We start from the raw sequence: 19,896 nt of genomic DNA, 5'->3' as shown, positions 1-19,896 counted from the left end.
AATAAACTAATGCTTATTAAGGCTATAAAAATAAAATAAACGTGTCGAGAAATAGCTGCGATTTTATAGTATGTTAGTAATCCTATGTAACATGGAAGGAACTGTGATGACTTCACGTGTAAAAAGAATCGCTGAATCGCTTTCTCATCTGTTTTTTAAGCGTTCAAAAGAATCGATTCGCGGAAATGAGTCGGACGTCCCGTCACTGCCTCTCATCTGGCGTTTATGGTGGCATAGGCTGTTTCTCTCACATGCTTTTCCCTCATTTGCTATTTTCTCCCATTCTCCCTCTTCATTTATCTGTGCTATGTGCTCTCACAAACACGCACATGGAGCAATGTGTCTTATTTCAAACAATAATTTTTCTCAGAATAATTAGAGACACATACTTGTGCTGGATTGCATGAAATGAATGCTATCCAAACGTTTTATGGGAAAGGGAAAATACTTAAATATTTAAGACCAAAATGAACTGGTGTATAATGTAGCCTATCAAAAAGGCTACATTATACACCAGTTCATTTTGGTCTTAAATATCAAATATAAATTGTTCATTTAAAATAGGCCTATTTGCTATTTTCTGTAAGTAGATAAACTGTATATCATTATTAGACAAGTACACTCTAAAAACTGCTGGGTTAAAAACATCCCAATTTGGGTTATTTTGGCAACCCAGCGCTGGGTTATTTTAACCCAACAATTTGGGTTATTATGTTTAACCCAGCATGCTGGGTTGCTTTCTTATGGTTTAAAATTACTACATTGCTAGGCTAAAATGATCCCGAATCGAGCTAGGCATTAAACCTACAAAACTTGTTCATTTTAAAATCACACAAAGAATGACTTTCAAAAGGTAAATATTTATTAAAAACATGGGAAAAAAGTCAAAAGTGCATGCAAGAAGAAATGCAGCAAAGTATGGCATTAACAGCTACAGAGTTTATAAATGAAGCATTGAACATTTGTTGAATATAACTTCTGATCAAATTTGACTTTTTTGGTAAATTTTATATTGTATATAAATATACAAAAACACTATTATACAATAATTGTACAATTAGTAAATAGTTAAGTTCTTTACAAACTATTCTGGCATGGCAGTACACAAATAAACCACAATTAAGACTGATATTACTACATTCAACAGATGCATGTGTGTGAAAGAATGTGAGCATGTGTATGAATGACAGCGTGTGAACTCCATTTCTACTAAACAACACATTTAACTTTTTTACAAATTATACACTTAGTTTGTTTCATAGTCCATGAATACATCACTGTCAATTTTCATGATCTCTTTAGCATAATTGATGTAGTCATGAAGAAGCCCCATCAGCACAGCATCCAGGGCAGCGTCCTCCTTTAAAACCACTGTTGCATCAGTTTGGGAGAAATGTCATTCTCCTCTTTGACCAGCATTCATTCCAGTCACCGCCTGTTCTACATCAGTGGCCTAAAAAGAGAAAAACATTTGAAAAAAAAGAAAGCATTTAATTATTAAACTATCCATTTTCAGATAGAGGTGCATCCACATCAGTAAGGATAGGTAAATAGTCTGTTTTATAATTTAATCTGCTTTGTGTGGTTGTTTAATGTCTGTCTACCACAGCGCTCTAGAATGCTATAATGGCAGCACTAGTGTGAGGGCATGTCATATTGTTTAAATAAATATTGCTTTCAGAAAGCTACTTCTTTACTGAAACATTAAAACAGACATGACATTCACATACCTCACAAATTTCCATGTATGAGGGCTGCTCTTTAAAGGGTTAGTTCACCAAAAAATGAAAATGGTCATAATTTACTCTCCCCCATGTTGTTTCAGACCCATACAAACTCTACTAATTTTTGGAACACAAATAAATATATTTTATATTCTCTTAAGTTTTGTCCTCCATTGCAAGTCTGGGAGACCAATATTTTCTTCTGAACAGACATATTCGCTATCATATAATTTAAGGATTATTCATATATAAATATTGGAATGGATTACTTCAACAATAACTGTGTTTATGAAGATTGGAAATGCAGATTATCAATGGATTAACAAAAATTTATGAAAGAAAATTTAAAATATATTCATTTGTGTTCAAACAGACAAAAGTCTTGTAGGTTTGGAATGACATGATGTCAAGTAAATTATTTTTTGTGTGAACTATTCCTTTAAGAAAGGAAGACCAAGAATGATGACTCTCCAAATCAGACATCTCCAAAGTTGGTTTGAGTTCTGCAATGAAAAACACAGACATCAATGGTTTACATGCAATATGAACACGTTATCACACTGTTGTTGCATCAAAATGTGAAGTAAACAGGCAAGAGACAACAGAAACTTTTATTTTCTAAAAATAACTTACATTTAATCTCAAAAGAATGATGCTCTCCTATGTCTCTGGCTTTCAACATCTACAAACAAACAAAAACAAACATACATTATTTTACTCTTAGTAAAAAAAAATTGATAACATGGGATTATGAAGTTTAACGTCACTTGCCTTATCTTTCCCTCTCTTCTGAAGAAGTTGAGAATATCGCGTCCTCACACGAGCAGGCCTCGGTGTCGTTAACTCCCGACGCGGGCATTAACACACAAGATGAACAAGTCTGAAATATTACATGCAAAACATTACTTTTAACAATTATCACTTCATCAGCCTCAAAATAATTAAGATAGTCTTTATTACATAACGCCGTTTCCTTTAGGAAACTACATTCAGTTTAACCGCGAAAAATAAGATAACGAATTAACATGTACGTTAAATGTGTTGATAACCGTCTATTAACACCTCAAAAGGTGCAGATAATGTAAAATCTTATGTAAATATGACATTATATTTAAAGTACCTCTTCCGTTCAGTAAAAGAGGCCGTTAAGACCTCCGTTTCTGAGGCGAAAACCGCGTCCGCGTATTTTTCAATATAAGCTCTTTTCGGACTATTTCCGCTTTCCATGAAACCTCAAAATACTCCCGGACACAAAGTATGAATTATGACTTTACATTTTTAATCTTTACTTACCATAACGTCTTTCACTCGCGTCTCGCTTCTTTCAGGCAGAGAAAATGGCGGCTTCTCGCACTGACTGGTGTAGTCCGATGTTGACGTGACGTGAGTGCTCTCTTTCACGTCCGTATCCCCAACACAGCGCCGCTGTGTTATGATGGTTATGATCAAGACCAATTTCCAACCCAAAATTAGGTTAAAACAACCCAACGTCCTACCCAGCGGCCTCAACCCAGCATTTGGGTTGATAAAATAACCCAGCGTTTTTTAGAGTGTAATCATGATATTCACTTACATATAAGTCAAAAGACAGATGAATTATATCCTCCATTTAATGTAGTAATGTAAGGTGCATTCATGATCGGAAAGTCTGTCAACAAGGACACCTGAAACTTCATAACACCTTCAACAGCTTAGCCTTGCTAACAAAAGCAGAAAATATACCACCCTTAAAACATTCTTTGTTCAATTCACAAGATTACACTCACATTCTTCCTTAACTCCACTGTGTATTAACACAGCAAGATTAAATATCAAATTCAATTACTCTTTTCAATTCATCATGAATGAGCCTTTCATCTGGGAATAAAGAAAAATAATTCCTTCTGAGTTCAAATTGATGATTGTTGTTTAACAGGTCAAAAATACTGGTTTGCCTTGAAGGTGAATAATACATTCAGAATGTAACAGACTGGCAGTCTCCAGTTGCCTGAAGGCAATGTTTTTTTCCACTGCAAAGACATGACCGCCTTTTTCTCCTCTCATCTAGTCAGGTCAATAGAAGTTTTTTAATTTATTTTTTTATTATCAAGGGTTTTGTGAAAGAGACAGTAATAATAGACAGAATGAGATACTGTGTGTGTGTGTTGCATTCTTATGCCTGTTTCAGAAATTAATGTGTACGGATTTTCAGGACCATTTTTGTTAGCGTTATAAGTGCATTTTTTTGTCTAACAAAATAAGCAAACATTAAATCAAGAGAAGTAACTGTAAATAAAGCACACAATATTATGACACATTAAATAGCTTGAATACATAAAAAAAAATGGACAGTTTCATACAGTTCCCTACAAGGTTGGATATTCAAAAATCAAACTTTCCTTAGCCACATTTTTGATATTATATTTTTTAACATTAGCCACATTTAAAAGCTTTCCCCCCTGAGTCAGTGAATACATATAATTCTGGGTATATCTGACCTTTATGTACAAAATATAAAAGTGGGTTTTAAGACATCATAGGCCAAATGTGCTTTCTAGCAACTCATCATTGATTGCCGAGAAGAAAACGAATGCTATAGCCCCCAAAAAGACATTATTCAAGATAATAGTTCAACAAGACACAAATTTATTTAGTGAATCCCTGTTGATTAATACATGTGTCAGAGAAAATGAGCAAGATTACTGTGATAGCAGTACACGTGTCTGTCCACCACAATATCAGGGACAGTAAATGTATGTCCATCACTTATAACACATCCTTCATCTTTTGTTTATCTTAATAACTTTTGTTTAAATTTAATTACTTTATTAGCTTAGGCTACCTTTTACTTTCTTTTGAAATATAGATATTTCATTTTATTAATTGCTTTTAGGCTAGGCTACTTGATTATTTTGTACAATTATATTTTACTTTTTTACACGAAAACAAAATCATTTTGATAGTAGCCTATAGGCTACTCTTGAAGCACATACACGACCGGCGGAATAAACTGTTCATCATAACTAAATTTAACTAATGCTTTAATATAGGCTCACTTGTTTCTCACATTCACTGCGTTTTCTGGCAAGCAATTATTTCCTTAAAGCCGATATAAACATTATAAATCCCTTCCTGTCTCATATATCTACAAAAAAAAAGGGATTTACAAAAGAAGGAATCTTGTTCTGTAATTACACCCCATAAGCCGAAACCCGCGTCAGCGGTTTACTATGTTCGTTCCTAACTTCCTATCCAGTTCATTCTGACTCCTGACTGCGCATGCGCCAAATCAGGACATTGGGGCTAACGGTGTACGCGTTTGGGTGGAACGGGTAAACAGTTGTTCTTTATTTTAGTTAATCTAATTTAAAGTCGCAGTCTTTTCTAATTATTATATACAAAACATATAGCTTCGGTCGCGTCGATGGTTATGTTAATTTGTGCCGTTTTTGTGTATAAAACCGCATCGACAAGCTTCAGTCGAGATTCATCACGTATAGGGATTAACCAACACTTTTATATGCCTACCATGTTTTTTTTAACGTTTCGAGTCGGGAGGTTTACATTTCTGTATAGTGAAATAACAGTTTTGTGCTTGTCAAAAACGTACCTGTTTTTATTCGTGTGCTGACAGTGATTGACTGTCCTGTACGTTACATGCTAATAAGCTAACAGTCCTTGAGCCATACAAAATGATTTATGTTTTTGGACAGATTTGTGCTGTTTATTGTGATTTAACATGTGGACACCGCTCTGTAGCCGAATTCCATCGAGAATATTGCTGTTGTTTTGACTTTGTTTTGAGAATATATTACAGTGATATACTGTATATGGGTGGTCGTTGATTAAATCTGCTCGTCTGTTCTGTAGTTCCCAAGGTCCAGTTTCCCTCTTTGAAAAGCTGCAGGAATGATGGGAGCCGGTGAGTCTTTTTATAGTCTTTATTCCTGCCAGAGACTGTGATATTTTCAAGGATGCCGTTTTGTGTTTCTTAACGTTGCCATGATATGTAGAGGGCGTGTATGCTGAGCCAGCTTGTGATCTCATGGATGTCACGTAAAGGTGATGCATCTTTCTGTCAGTAATTTCCCAGTAGTATTAGTCACAGATTGCAGTGGTGGATGAAGTACACAAATCAAGTACTTGAGTAAAAGTACAGATACGTATTATAAAATATTACTCCAGTAAAAGTACTGCTTTCAATTTTACTCGAGTGAAGGTACAAAAGTACTCAATTTTTTATGTACTTAAGTAAAAAAGTACAGATTTATTTAGCAATTTTATATAGACTACTTGATTTAATTTTATATTAACACATATTTTTATAATCCTACTGCTCAAAATACCTGGGATTTTCCCAAAATAACCACTATATGGAGTCAAGATATATATTTTGTTGTTGATATGGCCTATATTGATGAGAGTGATGTAGTAATGTTCACTGTGAAGCTTACATTGTAATGAACCTGAGAGAAAACTGATCTGACCATCTAATTTTCACCAGTAAGAAAAAAAGTGTTTTAAAGTTTCTTGTTTTGCAGAATGTCACATATGACACGAGAATTAGGCCTGAAGTTAGGAAGAACATTTAAAGGAAAATATAATTATATTTTCATAATGATTTTTTTTTTCTTCTCAAACCTTGTCTGTGGTGTAGTTGCCATGTTCTGTTCCCTCAGATGTAATCTATCTAGGTGGTTGAATAAAAATATTTGTACTTTATATCTAAAAATTTCCTCAACTTGGCACCAGCAAGCTTGCTAGCTAGACAGTTAGCATCAGCTAACAATATTTACTTATTTTCAGTATGGTTATGAATAAACATTCATATCTGTCTACTCGGCTAGTTGATCTAAACAATATAAAAATGTATACTGTTGATAATATAAAACAGGGCTAGATGCGTAGCATTTTAATAAAACTGCTAACGTTACAGCAGCGGGGAATATGAACGTGCATCAGTTATTTTATTTAATCTGTGTTATTTTAATGTTTCATTTTTTGACCTAAAACATAGAGACACTGTCATTGATCTGTTTGCATTCAAGCATTTCAGTGGGCTTAAATAGATCACCCTTCACAAACAACTGACAGTTTTGACCTAAATATGATTTTCAGTTACAATAATTAATCCTAAAATTCGACAATAGTAACTTACTTTTCGCTCAGAAGATCTCCCGGTTCTTTCTTGTGAGTTCAGTTCACTGGAGACTCGCTCTAAACGGATCATTTGAATCAGTGAGTTGAATCGTTTGTTGTGATTTGCGAACCGATTTCACAGGTTCATTGAAAAGAATCAGTTTGTTCATGAATCAGACACCGCTTCTGCATCTTGGAGCACGTGATATATTTTAAGGAGTAACGTTATGTTTTATGAAATTTAGTGAAGTAAAAAGTACGATCTTATGCTTTGGAATGTAGTGAAGTAAAAGTTACTCAAAATAAAACTACTCCAGTAAAGTACAGATACTTGAAAAATGTACTTAAGTACAGTAACGAAGTAAAGCTACTTCGTTACTGACCACCACTGACAGATTGTTAACAGGGGTCTTGACCTAAATAGTGCTTCTTATATTGAATCCATGCCTAATCAGATAATTATGCATCACAATATAGCATCCGTTTTATTTCTCCCACTCTCAATGCTGAGGAACCGTAGGCTACTCTTTCACAAGCTCCCTGTGCCTGGGAGGAACCGGCATTTAAAATACATCACTTTGTCGGTCATAGCCCCCCTCCTTGTTTCTGTGCTGTATGCTTATTTTTTGTATCTCCGCCAGTGTTCCTGCCAGCAGATGCCGCGCACTCGGTGTTGCGGAGGCTCCCGAGAGCAAACTTCTTCTTGGAGGAGATGAAACAAGGGAACATCCAGCGAGAATGCAGGGAGGAAATCTGCAGTTATGAAGAAGCCAGGGAGGCGTTTGAGAATGATGAGAAAACTGTGAGTTTGGAGTAGATGGGTGCTTATGTTTTTGCTTGAACTTGAACACAACTTCCTCTCTGTCATTCCACTCCGTGGTATTTCCTCAAGGCAGGAAGTGAGCATTTTCGACAGGAAAGGCTTAGTGGGTACACATTTTCGCAGGATGGTTAATTATGCCTCATTCAGATTAAGGATGTTTGAGTTGTGTGCTTGTGGGCGTTTACCCTGTTCATACAAAATATTAGAAGAGTGATAAAGTCAGTATGTTTTTACGTAATGTGTGCACTTGTTGAGTCCAGGGTAGGGCTGGATGATTTGGGGCAAAAATATAATAATTTTTGTTTTCTCTCTCACGATTGTGATTTAAAAAATCACTACAGGTTTGATGTGCTTGTTTGTAGATAAGCCCTCAAGCACATTTGGCCAATAATAATTGTGAATATAATTATTAATATTGTGATTTATTATTTGTACTAAATAAAAATATTAAATGAAATAAAGAAAATCAAGAATTTAAGAAAAATACAACAATACTTTTATTTTATCGTCAAACTTTAAAATGAAAAGATTAATATATATATATATATGGCACTCTTTATTTCTTCATTTTCAAATGTTAAACCGTCAAGATTTTATTTTGGTGTAAAACCTCAGAGAGCCTTTCAGCCTCAAGCTTTCAGGCTTCCTTTTGAATCATGAATTGGAATTTGAATTAAAATTTGAATTGGAAGAAGAATGTACTAAATTGTAACAAATGTAATACATTCTGGACAATGAAGTGTTCTTCCACCCTTGTCCACAAATGTTAATTTAAATAGAAAAACTGAATGCAAATTTCTAAAAGGTCTCATTTCAATTTGTCTGTCATTCTCTCTGTCCATTTGTCCTTCAAACTTCAGGGCTTTTTAAACTTTCTTCAAAACTTTTCAACAAGTCAAGATTCAAAGTTTGCCTTTACAAGTTAAAAATGTATTTTCTCCATAATTTCTTTTTGAATTGAATTTATTTATTTATACTTCCTACATTGTGAAATGCAATTCTACATCATGTTTGCTATTTTAATTCAAATTCAGGAACTGAATTGTAGTTCAAAAGGCATTTTTAGGTCAGTTCTGTGGTGCAGAGTCATTGCTTTGTGTTGGTGTGCAAAGTCTTGATTATCGGTCTTGATGACATTGAGGAGGGTGTGTTTTTTTGTATTCAATACAAATGACTTTGTTGTGCTAATTGTGTTTTTTCACCCTTACAGAGGCGATTCTGGGAGGAGTATCAGCGTGAAAGCAGCCCGAGGCCTGGAGGATTGGAGTCCATCGCCGGTGGCGTTCATTCCCTGTACCTGATCTTACCCTTGCTGCTGGTTTTGCTGCTCATTGCTGCGGTTTCCATCACAGTTTGGAGATGCCACTCACGCAAAAGATCCCAGCAGAGTCCTGCCATTGGGCGCCCACAAAGAGACACAACCCTATCAGTGGTGTCAATGGACCAGTGGGGTCGGGACTACCATCCTGACATCAGTCCTCACTCAGAGATCAGTGCCCACAGTAGTCCCGCATTCCCAGGTGCTGACCTCACACCTGGGCGGGGCAGTCGGGGTGACCCGCCCCCTTCATACGAAGAAGCCGTGGGCCATACAGATATACAGATTGAAGCAGAGCCTCCACCACAATACGAAGACATCATCAGTAACCACGGTAACACTGTTATCATCTCCCAGGGAAAGTGACGGATCTTCCAGGCATGTTATCCAGCCTCATGTAGGGATGCGTTTTGATACCAATACTGTAAACCCTGTCATTCCTTACACGCTGTGTCTCTTCTCTTTTATAGCTAATGTTTTTGCGGGATTTGAACATGCTTTGGCTGTTTATTTTTAAGTACTAGAAGTATTTTTTTACAACTTCACTCCAACAATTACAGGCTTTTCAACTCCAGCACTAGCATAACAGCTAAACTTCTTTACTTAATGTGAAGAGAAAAGAACTTATGCAATAACATTATTCTTAGTACCGTTACGTTGTTGAACATTGAATTGCTTTGATTTCAGAGATGTTCTTAGAACTCATAACAGCATGAATCCTAATCCAAGCCCAAATCCCGTGACAAAGTACTGTAATGTCAGTAGCCATTCTTCCAAGTTAGCAAGTCCTATGAGTGTTAGAACATCTTAGAAATTAACTGAATATTTGGTCAGTTGTGGCTTCTCGTGGGACAACTAAAAAAATATAATTGTAAATATTCAGTTTCAGAGGAAAAAATGCACAATATTTTCAGGAAGTTGTAAATTTGAATGTTTACTGATATTCTGTACTTCAAGGTTTATTGTAACCTTTATCAATAGCCATCTAAGCTTAGGCTATCTCTATAGAATTGCATAGAAGTCACTATGCACTGGACTCACAGCCTCAATGAAATATTGATATTGGGTTGATTTTTCTTTCCCACTAGTTGAGGTGTTCAACACGGTGTTGTTAGATTTGGTTAGCATGTTGGTAACATTTCAGCTAAATGGATAACCATTTGAATTTGCTTATAATACATTGCTGATAACGTTCACCAAACAAATTCAATCCCGATTTAATGTAGCATCGTGGTTGTTAATGATGAATCAGACTAAGTGGGCACAAAGTCAACGTGTGTGAGGTTTTGCATTACGGAAAATACAATACTGAAAGGAATAGTTCACCCAAAAATGAAAATGTTTTGAATATTTACTCGCCCTCCGTCTATCCAAGATGTAGATTAGTTTGTTTCTTCAATGGAACAGATTTGGAGAAATTTAGCATTACATCACTTGCTCACTAATAGATCTTTTGTAGTGAATGGGTGCCGTCAGAATGAGAGTCCAAACAGCTGATAAAAAACATCACAATTATCTACATGACTGTAGTCCATCAGTTAACACCTTGTGCAGTGAAAAGCTGCATGTTTGTAAGAAACAAATCCATCAAGATGTTTTAAACCATTGCTTCAGGCCAAAATACCAGTCCTCTATAATAAATAAAAATTCCAGTGAAAAATTCTGACGGCACCCATTCACTGCAGAGGATCCATTTGATGAGCAAGTGATGTAATGCTACATTTCTCCAAATCTGTTGCGATGAAGAAACAAACGATTCTATGGCTTGTGAGTAGTAAATTTTCAGCAAATTTTCATTTTTGGGTGAACTATTCCTTGAACTGTTGTATTGTGTAAGTGTGGTTTGAGGTTTGCCATTTTATTCAAGCCACAATGAGTTCAATGGCAAAACATGGTTTCTATGCAACAGTGCTTTCTTTTCTCTCCATAGCTTTGGAGCAATTTACATGGTCACAGCCTTGTGAAATTTATTCTTATTGTGGCCAAGGATTAAACGGGCATATTAAGCATCCCGAGCTGGGAGTTCTAGGACAAGCAAGATGAATTGTTCATTGTGGAGGTAATTAATAAGGAGCAAGAAGCATGCTTTTTGTGTGCAGTTGAGTTGAGCTGTGATTTGTTTTAGGGCAAATAACTTGAATTCAAATTCTTTAACTTTAATTTGTTTCTCTAACCTCTTAGAGAATGTCGGGAAATAACATTTATGATTACCTTTACCATGCTGGTTGTTTTTAACTGAATTCTGGTATATTTTGAATGTGTCGAAGGCTGTTTTTACACATGGTTTGATTGTTTGATTGCTTTCACACTGTGGTTTTAGGTCAGAATTGCGGTATGTTTGCATTTACAATGCAAGTGTTAGTGGCAACTGAGTAACTTTATAAATAGAGTGTGCTACAAAGTATAACTCTCCTCCCACAACAAATGACTTTTTGCTAACACTTTATCACTTTAGGTAAAGTGTTACTGATTTTTCCTCTTAAAATGTCTCTTTAGACTGTTAAAAACAGTTTTGGATATTTGACACTAACTATCAGGTTGGGCTTGTCTTGTGTGTTTAACAGCAAGCGGACACCGTTTACCTCATAGCATTTATTCCTGGTTTCTTACTCAAGAGTCTAGTTTGCACCTCAGGCTCAGCTACACTAAACAAAAACCAGATTAGGATCAAATTATGGGAACAAGCAGTCCTAGTCCCCTAAAAAATTAGAAGGAAAACTCAAGGAAATATTCAGTATTAAATATCAGGAAAGTGTGTTTATGGGTCTGTGGGTGTGGGTGTGGTTATGAAGGAAAGAGAACATAATGGAAAAGTCAACGCATTTGTACGTATGAGTGAATGCACTTTTTAGGGCACCGACTGCTCTTTGTAAAGAAATATTAATTGATGTGTAAAGGAATATTAATTGATGTGTAAGATGTGATAAATTACTAGAGGAAAAAATGGCAAATGCTGTTTGGTTTATCTTCTTGGCTTTCTACAGTTCTCGATTCATCAAAACATGCTCGGCTGACATAAATATGCAAGAAAATTCATCACCAGCACTAACTCAAGAAAGCTTTGTGAAAATCAAAACAGTCTCACTTTGCCTAAAATTGTTTGTGTTTTTAAAGGTAATGTGAAATAAGACTACCGTCTTTTGAAATACAGTCTGATGATGTTACAAGTTTGGCAGACTTTGACTGATGTTGCTGTACGTGTGCAGGCTGATATTTCTGTGGTAGTTAAGAGTGATTATGGTGGTGTTTATTGCTTAAGCCTTACTCAGAGATAGATAATGTGTATATATAAATGTATTAAGAAATTTAATTTTTTGTAATGATTGAGCTTGACTTTTATTTGTAATAAAAGGGTTTTTGGCCCTCACTCCTGTGACTTTGTTCTTATACACTGAAGTATACATATTTTAAAAAAATCATTTATTTAACAAAGATAGAGAATTGATCAAAAGTAACAATGAAGACTTAAAAATGGTTACAAATAATTGTTTCAATGACTGTTTAATTGTATTATTCAAAGAAAAATGTATCATGGTTTCCACAAAACTATTAAGCAGCACAACTGTTCTCAACATTGATAGTACAGAGAATTTCTTGAGTAACAAATCATATTACAATAATCAATGTTAGTACTGGCTGCTGAAAATTCAGCTTTGCTGTCACGGGAATGCATCTTATTTTTAAAATATATGATTTTTTGTTATTGTAAATTTTAATAACATCATTAATGGTAGCATGAGAGACTTTTAAAAACAAAATATCTGACTAAAAAACAGATGGTAGTGTACGTATGACGTTTATCATCGTTTGCCATGCTCCGTTTTTGTATGACAAGTCTAAAATTATATTGTCATGTTATGACCATATGATAAATATCTAATATATATAAAATATACAAAGTCTTACAGTATTCCCTTTTAAATGTGACAAATCCAAACAGGTTACAAACTTCAGATTTAATGTTCAGTGTAATTTCAACATCCCATTAATGTTGTGTGACTTGCTGTGACTTGCCCAAGCAATGGACACAAAGTATGTTCTGTTGCCTTGAAGACATCAGATGAATATTATTAACCATGCCTAATATAAACTATACCATGCAGTTTTTATATCAGGAAAAGCTATTAATAGCATCTCAGAACTGAATATTTTTTTAGGTTTATGATCATCTATACTACTTTATTGAACAGATTTATAAGTACACCAGATAAAACCACATATAAAAACTTTATTTTGTTTCGTAATACACAGAATATCAACATTATAATGTTCTGAGAAAACTCCTAATTCTGATTCCTATTTTAATATGTAAAAACAGAAATACAAGGATAAAGATATGTTAGCACACGACAGGACAAAACAACCTTGAAGTGAGGCACAAAAAAATGAACAGGGTAAGAAAAGCAATAATGGCATGGCGCTTGCATCAGCACACGGTAAACAGCATACCAAAGCCATTACAGGTTTCGAATACACCAATAGTCATGATTAAAGCAGTGCAAGCAGAAACAAAGCTGTAACTAAGTAACACTGTCACAGGAGTAAACACAGCATCTCCAGTGCATCCATACAGCCAATGGCAGTGATAGAGAGTTCATTACAGCCAAGCTGCAGTCAGTCAGCAAAAGCAATGAGTCAAATGATGACAATGTGTCCTGTCTGAGAAGCTGATTTTCTGTTTTAGTGAATGCTGTACTTATTGAAGTTGCTGATATGTTTGGTATCACTGAGCTAATCCAGAGAAAAACCCACCCACCATTTTCACAATTCCCATCCAATAATCCCAATATTGATGACTAGTTAAACTGGTCTTCCTCTCAATCAGATCCATTCTTTAGGGTTCCGTAAGACCTCCAGGATCTTGGCTTCCTTAGTGCCTTTTGTTGGCTCGTGCATGTACTCCCACCTGAAATGAAACATTTATGGCTAGTGAGTTAGTAATATTAAACAATAGATTAATACAATAAAGATAGTTTAAAAAAAGACTCTAAAGAAAGAAGTTTACTTCAAACCATTACTGTGAGTTTTTAAAAGGGTTATATCATGAGGAATCCCATTTTCCTTTATTGTTTGAGGTTATCATACGAGCTCATTTTTGGAAATGGTTGTGAAAATCTGTTTGGTGTGGAAAAACTTTTACTTGTGTTACAAATGGAGCTCAGGAAACACATAAAAAAAATCAATTTAAAAATGTAACTTTAAATGATATAAGTAAAAAAAGTTTGCTAAATGTTAAAAAGCTAAAAAGGATACAAAGTGCGTTAAAATACAAAGTCCTTTACCTAGCAGTAAGTGGTAGGGACATCAGGATGCTCTCGATGCGAGACCCAGGTGTGGCCAGGCCGAATTTCACCCCTCTGTCATAAACTAAATTAAATTCCACATATCTAAGAGACACAAAGAGAGTTTGGTTAGCTGCCGAACACTTATATATTACAGACATATTATACGACAAACATCAAACTAAACTTAACAAGCAATTACAAATGTAGTTATAACTATAAAATATAGAATAATAACGACTATTGAATATTATTAATATTGAGTTATTTTAGAAATTTAACGACTTAAGACCATCTGAATTTGCATAAGACAGTAGTTTAATTGTTTGTATATTTTAAGATATTTTTTTCGTATGCAAGTCTGTATGTTGCTGGCAATATAATATTTTTTCAGCATTATAATATAAATCAATAAATATATATTTTAGTGCTGTCAAATTATTAATCACGATTAATCGCATCTTAAATAAAAGTTTTTGTTTGCATAATATATGTGTGTACTGCATATATTTATTATGTATATATGAATACACACACATACAGTATATTTAGAAAATATTTACATGTATTTACGTCTATATTTATATTCATATAATTTATATTATAAATAAATATATTTAATATATAAAACTAAAATTTTTCTGAAATATATACATGCATGTTTGTGTATTTATATATACTTAATAAATATACACAGTACACATACATACATTATATAAACAAAAACCTTTATTTAGTATGCGATTAATTGCGATTAATTGTTTGATAGCACTAATATATTTATATAATTACTGTTCAAAAGTTTGGGGCTTTTAAAAATTTTTTGAAAGCAATGTCTTATGTTCACCAAGGCTGCATTTATTTAATTAAAAAGCAATAAAATAGTACAGTTGTGAAATATTACAATTTGAATTTTGTTGTTTTTAATATATTTCAAAATATAATTGATTCCTGTAATTGCAAACCTGCATTTTCATATCTATTACTTTAGTTTGTCACATGGTCCTCCAGAAATCACTGTAATAAACCGATTTGATGCTCAAGAAACATTTCTTATTATTATGCTGAAAACAGTTGTGCTGCTCAGTATTTTTGTGGAAATCATGATACTTTTTTCAGGATATGTTTATTAATAGTAAGTTCAAAAACAGCATTCATTTGAAATATAACTTTTTTGTAATTGTAACAATGGAAGTTTTTACTGGTCACTTTTGATCAATTTGATGCATCTTTGCTGAACAAAAGTATTAATTTCTCAAAACAAATACTACCGAATCTAAACACATAAATATATATATATATATATATATATATATATATATATATATATACACACACACACACACATGTTGGTTTTTGTGGTTTATGGGGACTCTCCATAGGCGTAATGGTTTTCATACTGAACAAACTATGTGTGCTATTGCCCTACACCAACCCTACACCTAAACTTAGCCCTCACAGGAGACTTTGTGCATTTTTAGATAAAAAAAAAAAAAAACACCATTTAGTATGTTTTTTAAGCCTTTTGAATTACGGGGACATAGGCAGTGTCCTCATAAACCACCTTCATATTGTAATACCTCTGTCATACCCATGTCATTATACAAATTTGTGTCCTCATAAACCACATAAACATGCACACATACACACACACATATATACAAATATATATATATATATACATATATCACTCTACATCAGTATGGACTCCCTCTTTAACCAACCTGCCTCTCCTGACTTGCTGCCAGTCCTTCTCCTCAGGGGTAAAGGAGTCGTTTAGATGTTTGTTTACAATGGGCAGGTAACAAGGCACCACAGTTTTAGCGCAGCTCTTCACAAAATTAAAGGCCTCCTCCTGATTGGGGGAATCCAAATCATCAAAAAAGATCCCACCAATGCCTCTCGTCTCCCCTCGGTGACGGATATAGAAGTAATTGTCACACCTTGAGAGAAAAAGAAAATACTGGTGCTAATCTTAACATTTAAGGAGAAAATCCATTTAATCACAGATTTAATAAAATTAAATTTTTTAAAAATTATAAAATAAAATACCAAAATTAAGCACTAGTAATCAAAGATTTTAAAGACTGTCTTTTAAATGAGCATCTGTCTCATTCATGATAAACTGAAAAGAAAATTAAAGGGATGTCTTAAAACAAAAGTGTTGACTCACAAAAAAACAAAACAATAGCTGCAGCAAATAATGGGAAATCTTATCATTGCTGAACAGTTCAAATCCACCCAGGAGATAAAACACTCATCCACCGCACACATCCTCACACCCATAACAGCTGTAACACACCCCATTCAAACTACACACAACCGCAATGAGATTCCTACCACTTTTTGAAGTCTGGGTAATACTTAGGATGGTGCTTGTCACATGCTTCCTTCAGAGTCTTGTGGAAATGGGCGGCATCTTCCAAATCAATATAAATAGGAGTGAGATCCGTTCCTCCACCAAACCACCACTGCTTTGTGCCTGTGACAAGGAGTGAGATGGATAGAGAACATGATGGGTGGTGGTCACAGATAACAACATCTCTCTTCTCACAGCCTCGAATGACTTGGCAAGAACACTCACCGTCTGCTTCCTCAATCTCAAAGTATCTGTAGTTGAAGTGCACTGTGGGAATGTGGGGGTTTTTTGGGTGTATGACTGAACTCACGCCCATGGCACAGAACGGCAGCATCCCTGGAACACAGAGATAGTGCTAAACGGTAAAAACAATAAATTAAGCATCAAGTCACGTCCTCTCAATCACCCTCAAGTCCACGAGGCATGACAAATCTTCACAGTAAATTCCTTAAGACCACTGCCGGTTCAAACTAATTCCAAAATTAAAATCTAGAAGAAGAACTAAAGATATAAGGAACTGGTTTCAGTCACACACTCTGCATTCACCTCGAAATAGGAAGTCAGTCTCTCACCATCTTTCCCTTTCAGAACTTTTCCACGGCTGCGCATTTGCTTGGCGGCCTCTTCAGTGAGGTTCCCAAACACTACAGACACGTTCACACCCGCTTTCTCAAAAACCTTCCCATCTTGCATCACACAGCTGATGCCACCACCACCTTTATTAGACACAAGAGAAACATGCAATCGGTTTTGTTACAATGTAACACCAGCACAAATCTCCTAGCTAATATTTAATGAATTAATGTTTATGTTTTATAGCTTAAAGCAAATTCCAACACCTAGTTGGGAATCACTGACCTATGGAACAATTAACGGTAATACTTTATAATAACTGCACGCTATGAATACATTAGTAAATAGTCAGTTCATCCTTTATAAAGCATTGAACCACTGACAACTCCTAAATAACTGGTTTGTAAATAACATAATTTAGAAATGATAAATTGGTCATTAATAAACTATGAAAATACAATTAGTAAACATTATAGATATGCTCAAGAACACATTTATAGCTGTATTTATAAACTGCTTACTAATGCCTATTAATGTTGGAACAATGCTTTATAAAAAAGATGAAATTAGTATTTACTAATGCTTAATTAATGATTCATAGTGTGCAGTTATTATAAAGTGTTACCCAATTAACTTTATATAGCAGATTTTTATATTATATAATCATAGAGCAAACATCTTTATCACAATGAGAGCTTAATAATAATTAGAATGCAACAATAAAAACCTAAAATGAATTCTGAATAATCAATTAATACAATTATGTCAATATGAAATGTTTTGAAGTAAGCCTGACACTTAATCAATTACATTATGGTTTTAAAAGGAACATTAGGAAAGGTCTTTCATAAGCTATTGAAGTCCATTTCTGATTTTGATGTTGGATGACAAAATGACCTTATAAAATTCATAGAGTATATAGTGCATCGTATAGGTGCATAGTATGTCATCTGGGACAACTTATACGGCATAATTAAGAAATAAAAAAGTAGAAATTATGACAATTATGACATAAAAACAAGACATACATAACGAGATAAAAAGTAGAAATTACAACAAAAAAATCATGACAGTCAAAATTATTAGACAGAGTGAGAAAAGTTGAAATTATGAGATAAATAGTCATAATTGTGACTTTCTCTAAAAAGTCGAAATTATTATAAAGTCAAAGTTATCTTATAAAAACTTATACATTCACCAAAATGTCTACTTTTTATTTCAGAATTTCAACTTTTTATTATTATTATATATTTTTTTTTACCAAAACATGATTATTTTTCCACGTATGTGGTTGAAATGTGCCCCATATACCTGTAACAGACCCGAACATAAATTAGGACTTTGGACCATCATGTTTGCTCTACTTTATCTAAGCCTTGTGTGCCACTATTATGTTATTGTAAATATTTTATGTTTTATTCATAGCATCACTGAAAATGTTTTTAAATGAAACACACATAGAGCATATCATTATAAATCAATAAAAAAGTTACACGTTATATTAGTGAAGTATGGCAGCAGAAATGAGCTAACCTTCCTTCCTACTCCATCTGTCCACCCCGAACGAGCCTCCATCCACCTCCTCAAGGGCTCTACAGAATGCAGCCTGTGTCTCCATGATGAGCATCTCCATTCTCGTAGACATCGCGTCTTTCCTCTGCTCTAAGACCTTGATGTCAGTGACTGGTAGAGACATGAACGACTTGGATCTCTCCCGTATATTCCCCTCTTCTTCTTCAACCTTGGATATCTTCGTTGCCATCTCGGCCCGCTGAAAGTGACTTACACCTGCCGTCAGGACCCCGGTGACAGCTGCTGCCCCAGCAGCCAGAAATACACCTTTACCGTACCGTCCGAGTGAGATCCTCCCCGGCGATGCTTGAGACATCTGTCTCGTTCCTGCTCTTGTGAATGACCATTTTCCTCCCGGAAGAAAGGCACATTTACGGAGGGTAGAGTAACGGGCTACGAAAGAGTGGACATCAGCTGTACCATGCGCAGAGCGGGACACTTGGCACAGTCTTGTTATTGATCTCGCTGAGCTGTTTATTGTGCACAACGCTATAGAAGTCATTTTGTCTACTGAGCGACAACAACTGTATCGGTCCACAAGCTGCTAGTTGATAAGAGGATCATAAATGGGCGTAAAGTAACTATATGCAGTTTTGCACGTAGCTTCTCCAACAACTCTGCTCGCGGAGGCGTGTCGTGACTTTTATATGCGAGTCGAGGTGTATTATGGGAAATCGAGTTTTTCTCCGACGAACTGTGTTTTATTTAATCTACTGGGACTACATTTACCATAAACGTGAAAATGCGAGCCATTCGTGATACTTCCGAGATAAAAAAAAAGAAGAAACATTTGAATAATATAGTGACCTTAAGGTTATTATTCATACTCTGTCCTGTTATAAATAGCTTTTAATAATATTTAACAGTAATTCCAATATTGCCAAAGCATGTAAAGTACAATTAATAAACGTAGAAAATTATTTATTTGCTTACGTCACCTTATTTAAGGAAATAAACTTGTTTATTCATAACGATTTTGCCAAACAAACCAAAGTATCCTTTGTTGTATCTTATTGTTTTTTCCACTAACTGTATCACAGATAAAATCTGGCTGGATCTCCCTTCTACATTTACAAATAGTCTGCGCATGCGCGCGCTGTCACTACAGGCCGTGTTGTGTGTCTCTA

The 19,896-nt window shown here is 34.8% G+C and overlaps 2 protein-coding genes and 1 long non-coding RNA gene across 3 annotated transcripts; 1 reads left to right on the top strand and 2 right to left on the bottom strand.

Annotated features, from left to right (window-relative positions):
* Nucleotides 1–841: 841 nt before the first annotated feature.
* Nucleotides 842–3,086, bottom strand: LOC306848225. Its single transcript, XR_013782219.1, has 5 exons — nucleotides 3,018–3,086; nucleotides 2,496–2,604; nucleotides 2,358–2,406; nucleotides 1,731–2,227; nucleotides 842–1,453 (listed from the first exon to the last, which is right to left on the bottom strand). It is a non-coding gene; the product is annotated as an uncharacterized lncRNA (long non-coding RNA).
* A 1,888-nt stretch (nucleotides 3,087–4,974) lies between these two features.
* On the top strand, nucleotides 4,975–12,350 carry prrg1 (proline rich Gla (G-carboxyglutamic acid) 1). The gene is made up of 4 exons (XM_079382630.1): nucleotides 4,975–5,035; nucleotides 5,574–5,625; nucleotides 7,484–7,644; nucleotides 8,876–12,350. The coding sequence occupies exons 2-4, from the start codon at nucleotides 5,613–5,615 to the stop codon at nucleotides 9,347–9,349; spliced, it is 648 nt and encodes a 215-aa protein (XP_079238756.1). The 5' UTR covers nucleotides 4,975–5,035; nucleotides 5,574–5,612; the 3' UTR covers nucleotides 9,350–12,350.
* Nucleotides 12,351–13,192: 842 nt separating this feature from the next.
* Nucleotides 13,193–19,388, bottom strand: cpox (coproporphyrinogen oxidase). The gene is made up of 7 exons (XM_079382612.1): nucleotides 18,731–19,388; nucleotides 17,197–17,340; nucleotides 16,850–16,960; nucleotides 16,606–16,747; nucleotides 15,990–16,208; nucleotides 14,266–14,370; nucleotides 13,193–13,889 (listed from the first exon to the last, which is right to left on the bottom strand). Exons 1-7 carry the CDS (start codon nucleotides 19,269–19,271, stop codon nucleotides 13,805–13,807), a joined length of 1,347 nt encoding a protein of 448 aa, XP_079238738.1. The 5' UTR covers nucleotides 19,272–19,388; the 3' UTR covers nucleotides 13,193–13,804.
* Between the last annotated feature and the right edge of the window lie 508 nt (nucleotides 19,389–19,896).

The sequence above is a fragment of the Barbus barbus genome (assembly GCF_936440315.1).
Source record: "Barbus barbus genome assembly, chromosome: 28".
In the NCBI taxonomy this organism is placed as follows: domain Eukaryota; kingdom Metazoa; phylum Chordata; class Actinopteri; order Cypriniformes; family Cyprinidae; genus Barbus; species Barbus barbus.
The sequence above is the reverse complement of the archived record's forward strand: the minus strand, read 5'-3'. Positions and strand labels throughout refer to the sequence as shown.

Bases quoted from the DNA above. Each gene is read 5' to 3' on its own strand.
- cpox (XM_079382612.1), bottom strand. From the start codon at position 19,271: ATGACTTCTATAGCGTTGTGCACAATAAACAGCTCAGCGAGATCAATA. The intron at 16,961-17,196 runs GTGAGAGACTGA...TCTGTGTTCCAG, and splicing joins AGTTCTGAAAGGGAAAGATG to GGATGCTGCCGTTCTGTGCC. The intron at 13,890-14,265 runs GTAAAGGACTTT...GTTTCATTTCAG, and splicing joins TCCCTACCACTTACTGCTAG to GTGGGAGTACATGCACGAGC.
- prrg1 (XM_079382630.1), top strand. The intron at 7,645-8,875 runs GTGAGTTTGGAG...TCACCCTTACAG, and splicing joins TTGAGAATGATGAGAAAACT to AGGCGATTCTGGGAGGAGTA.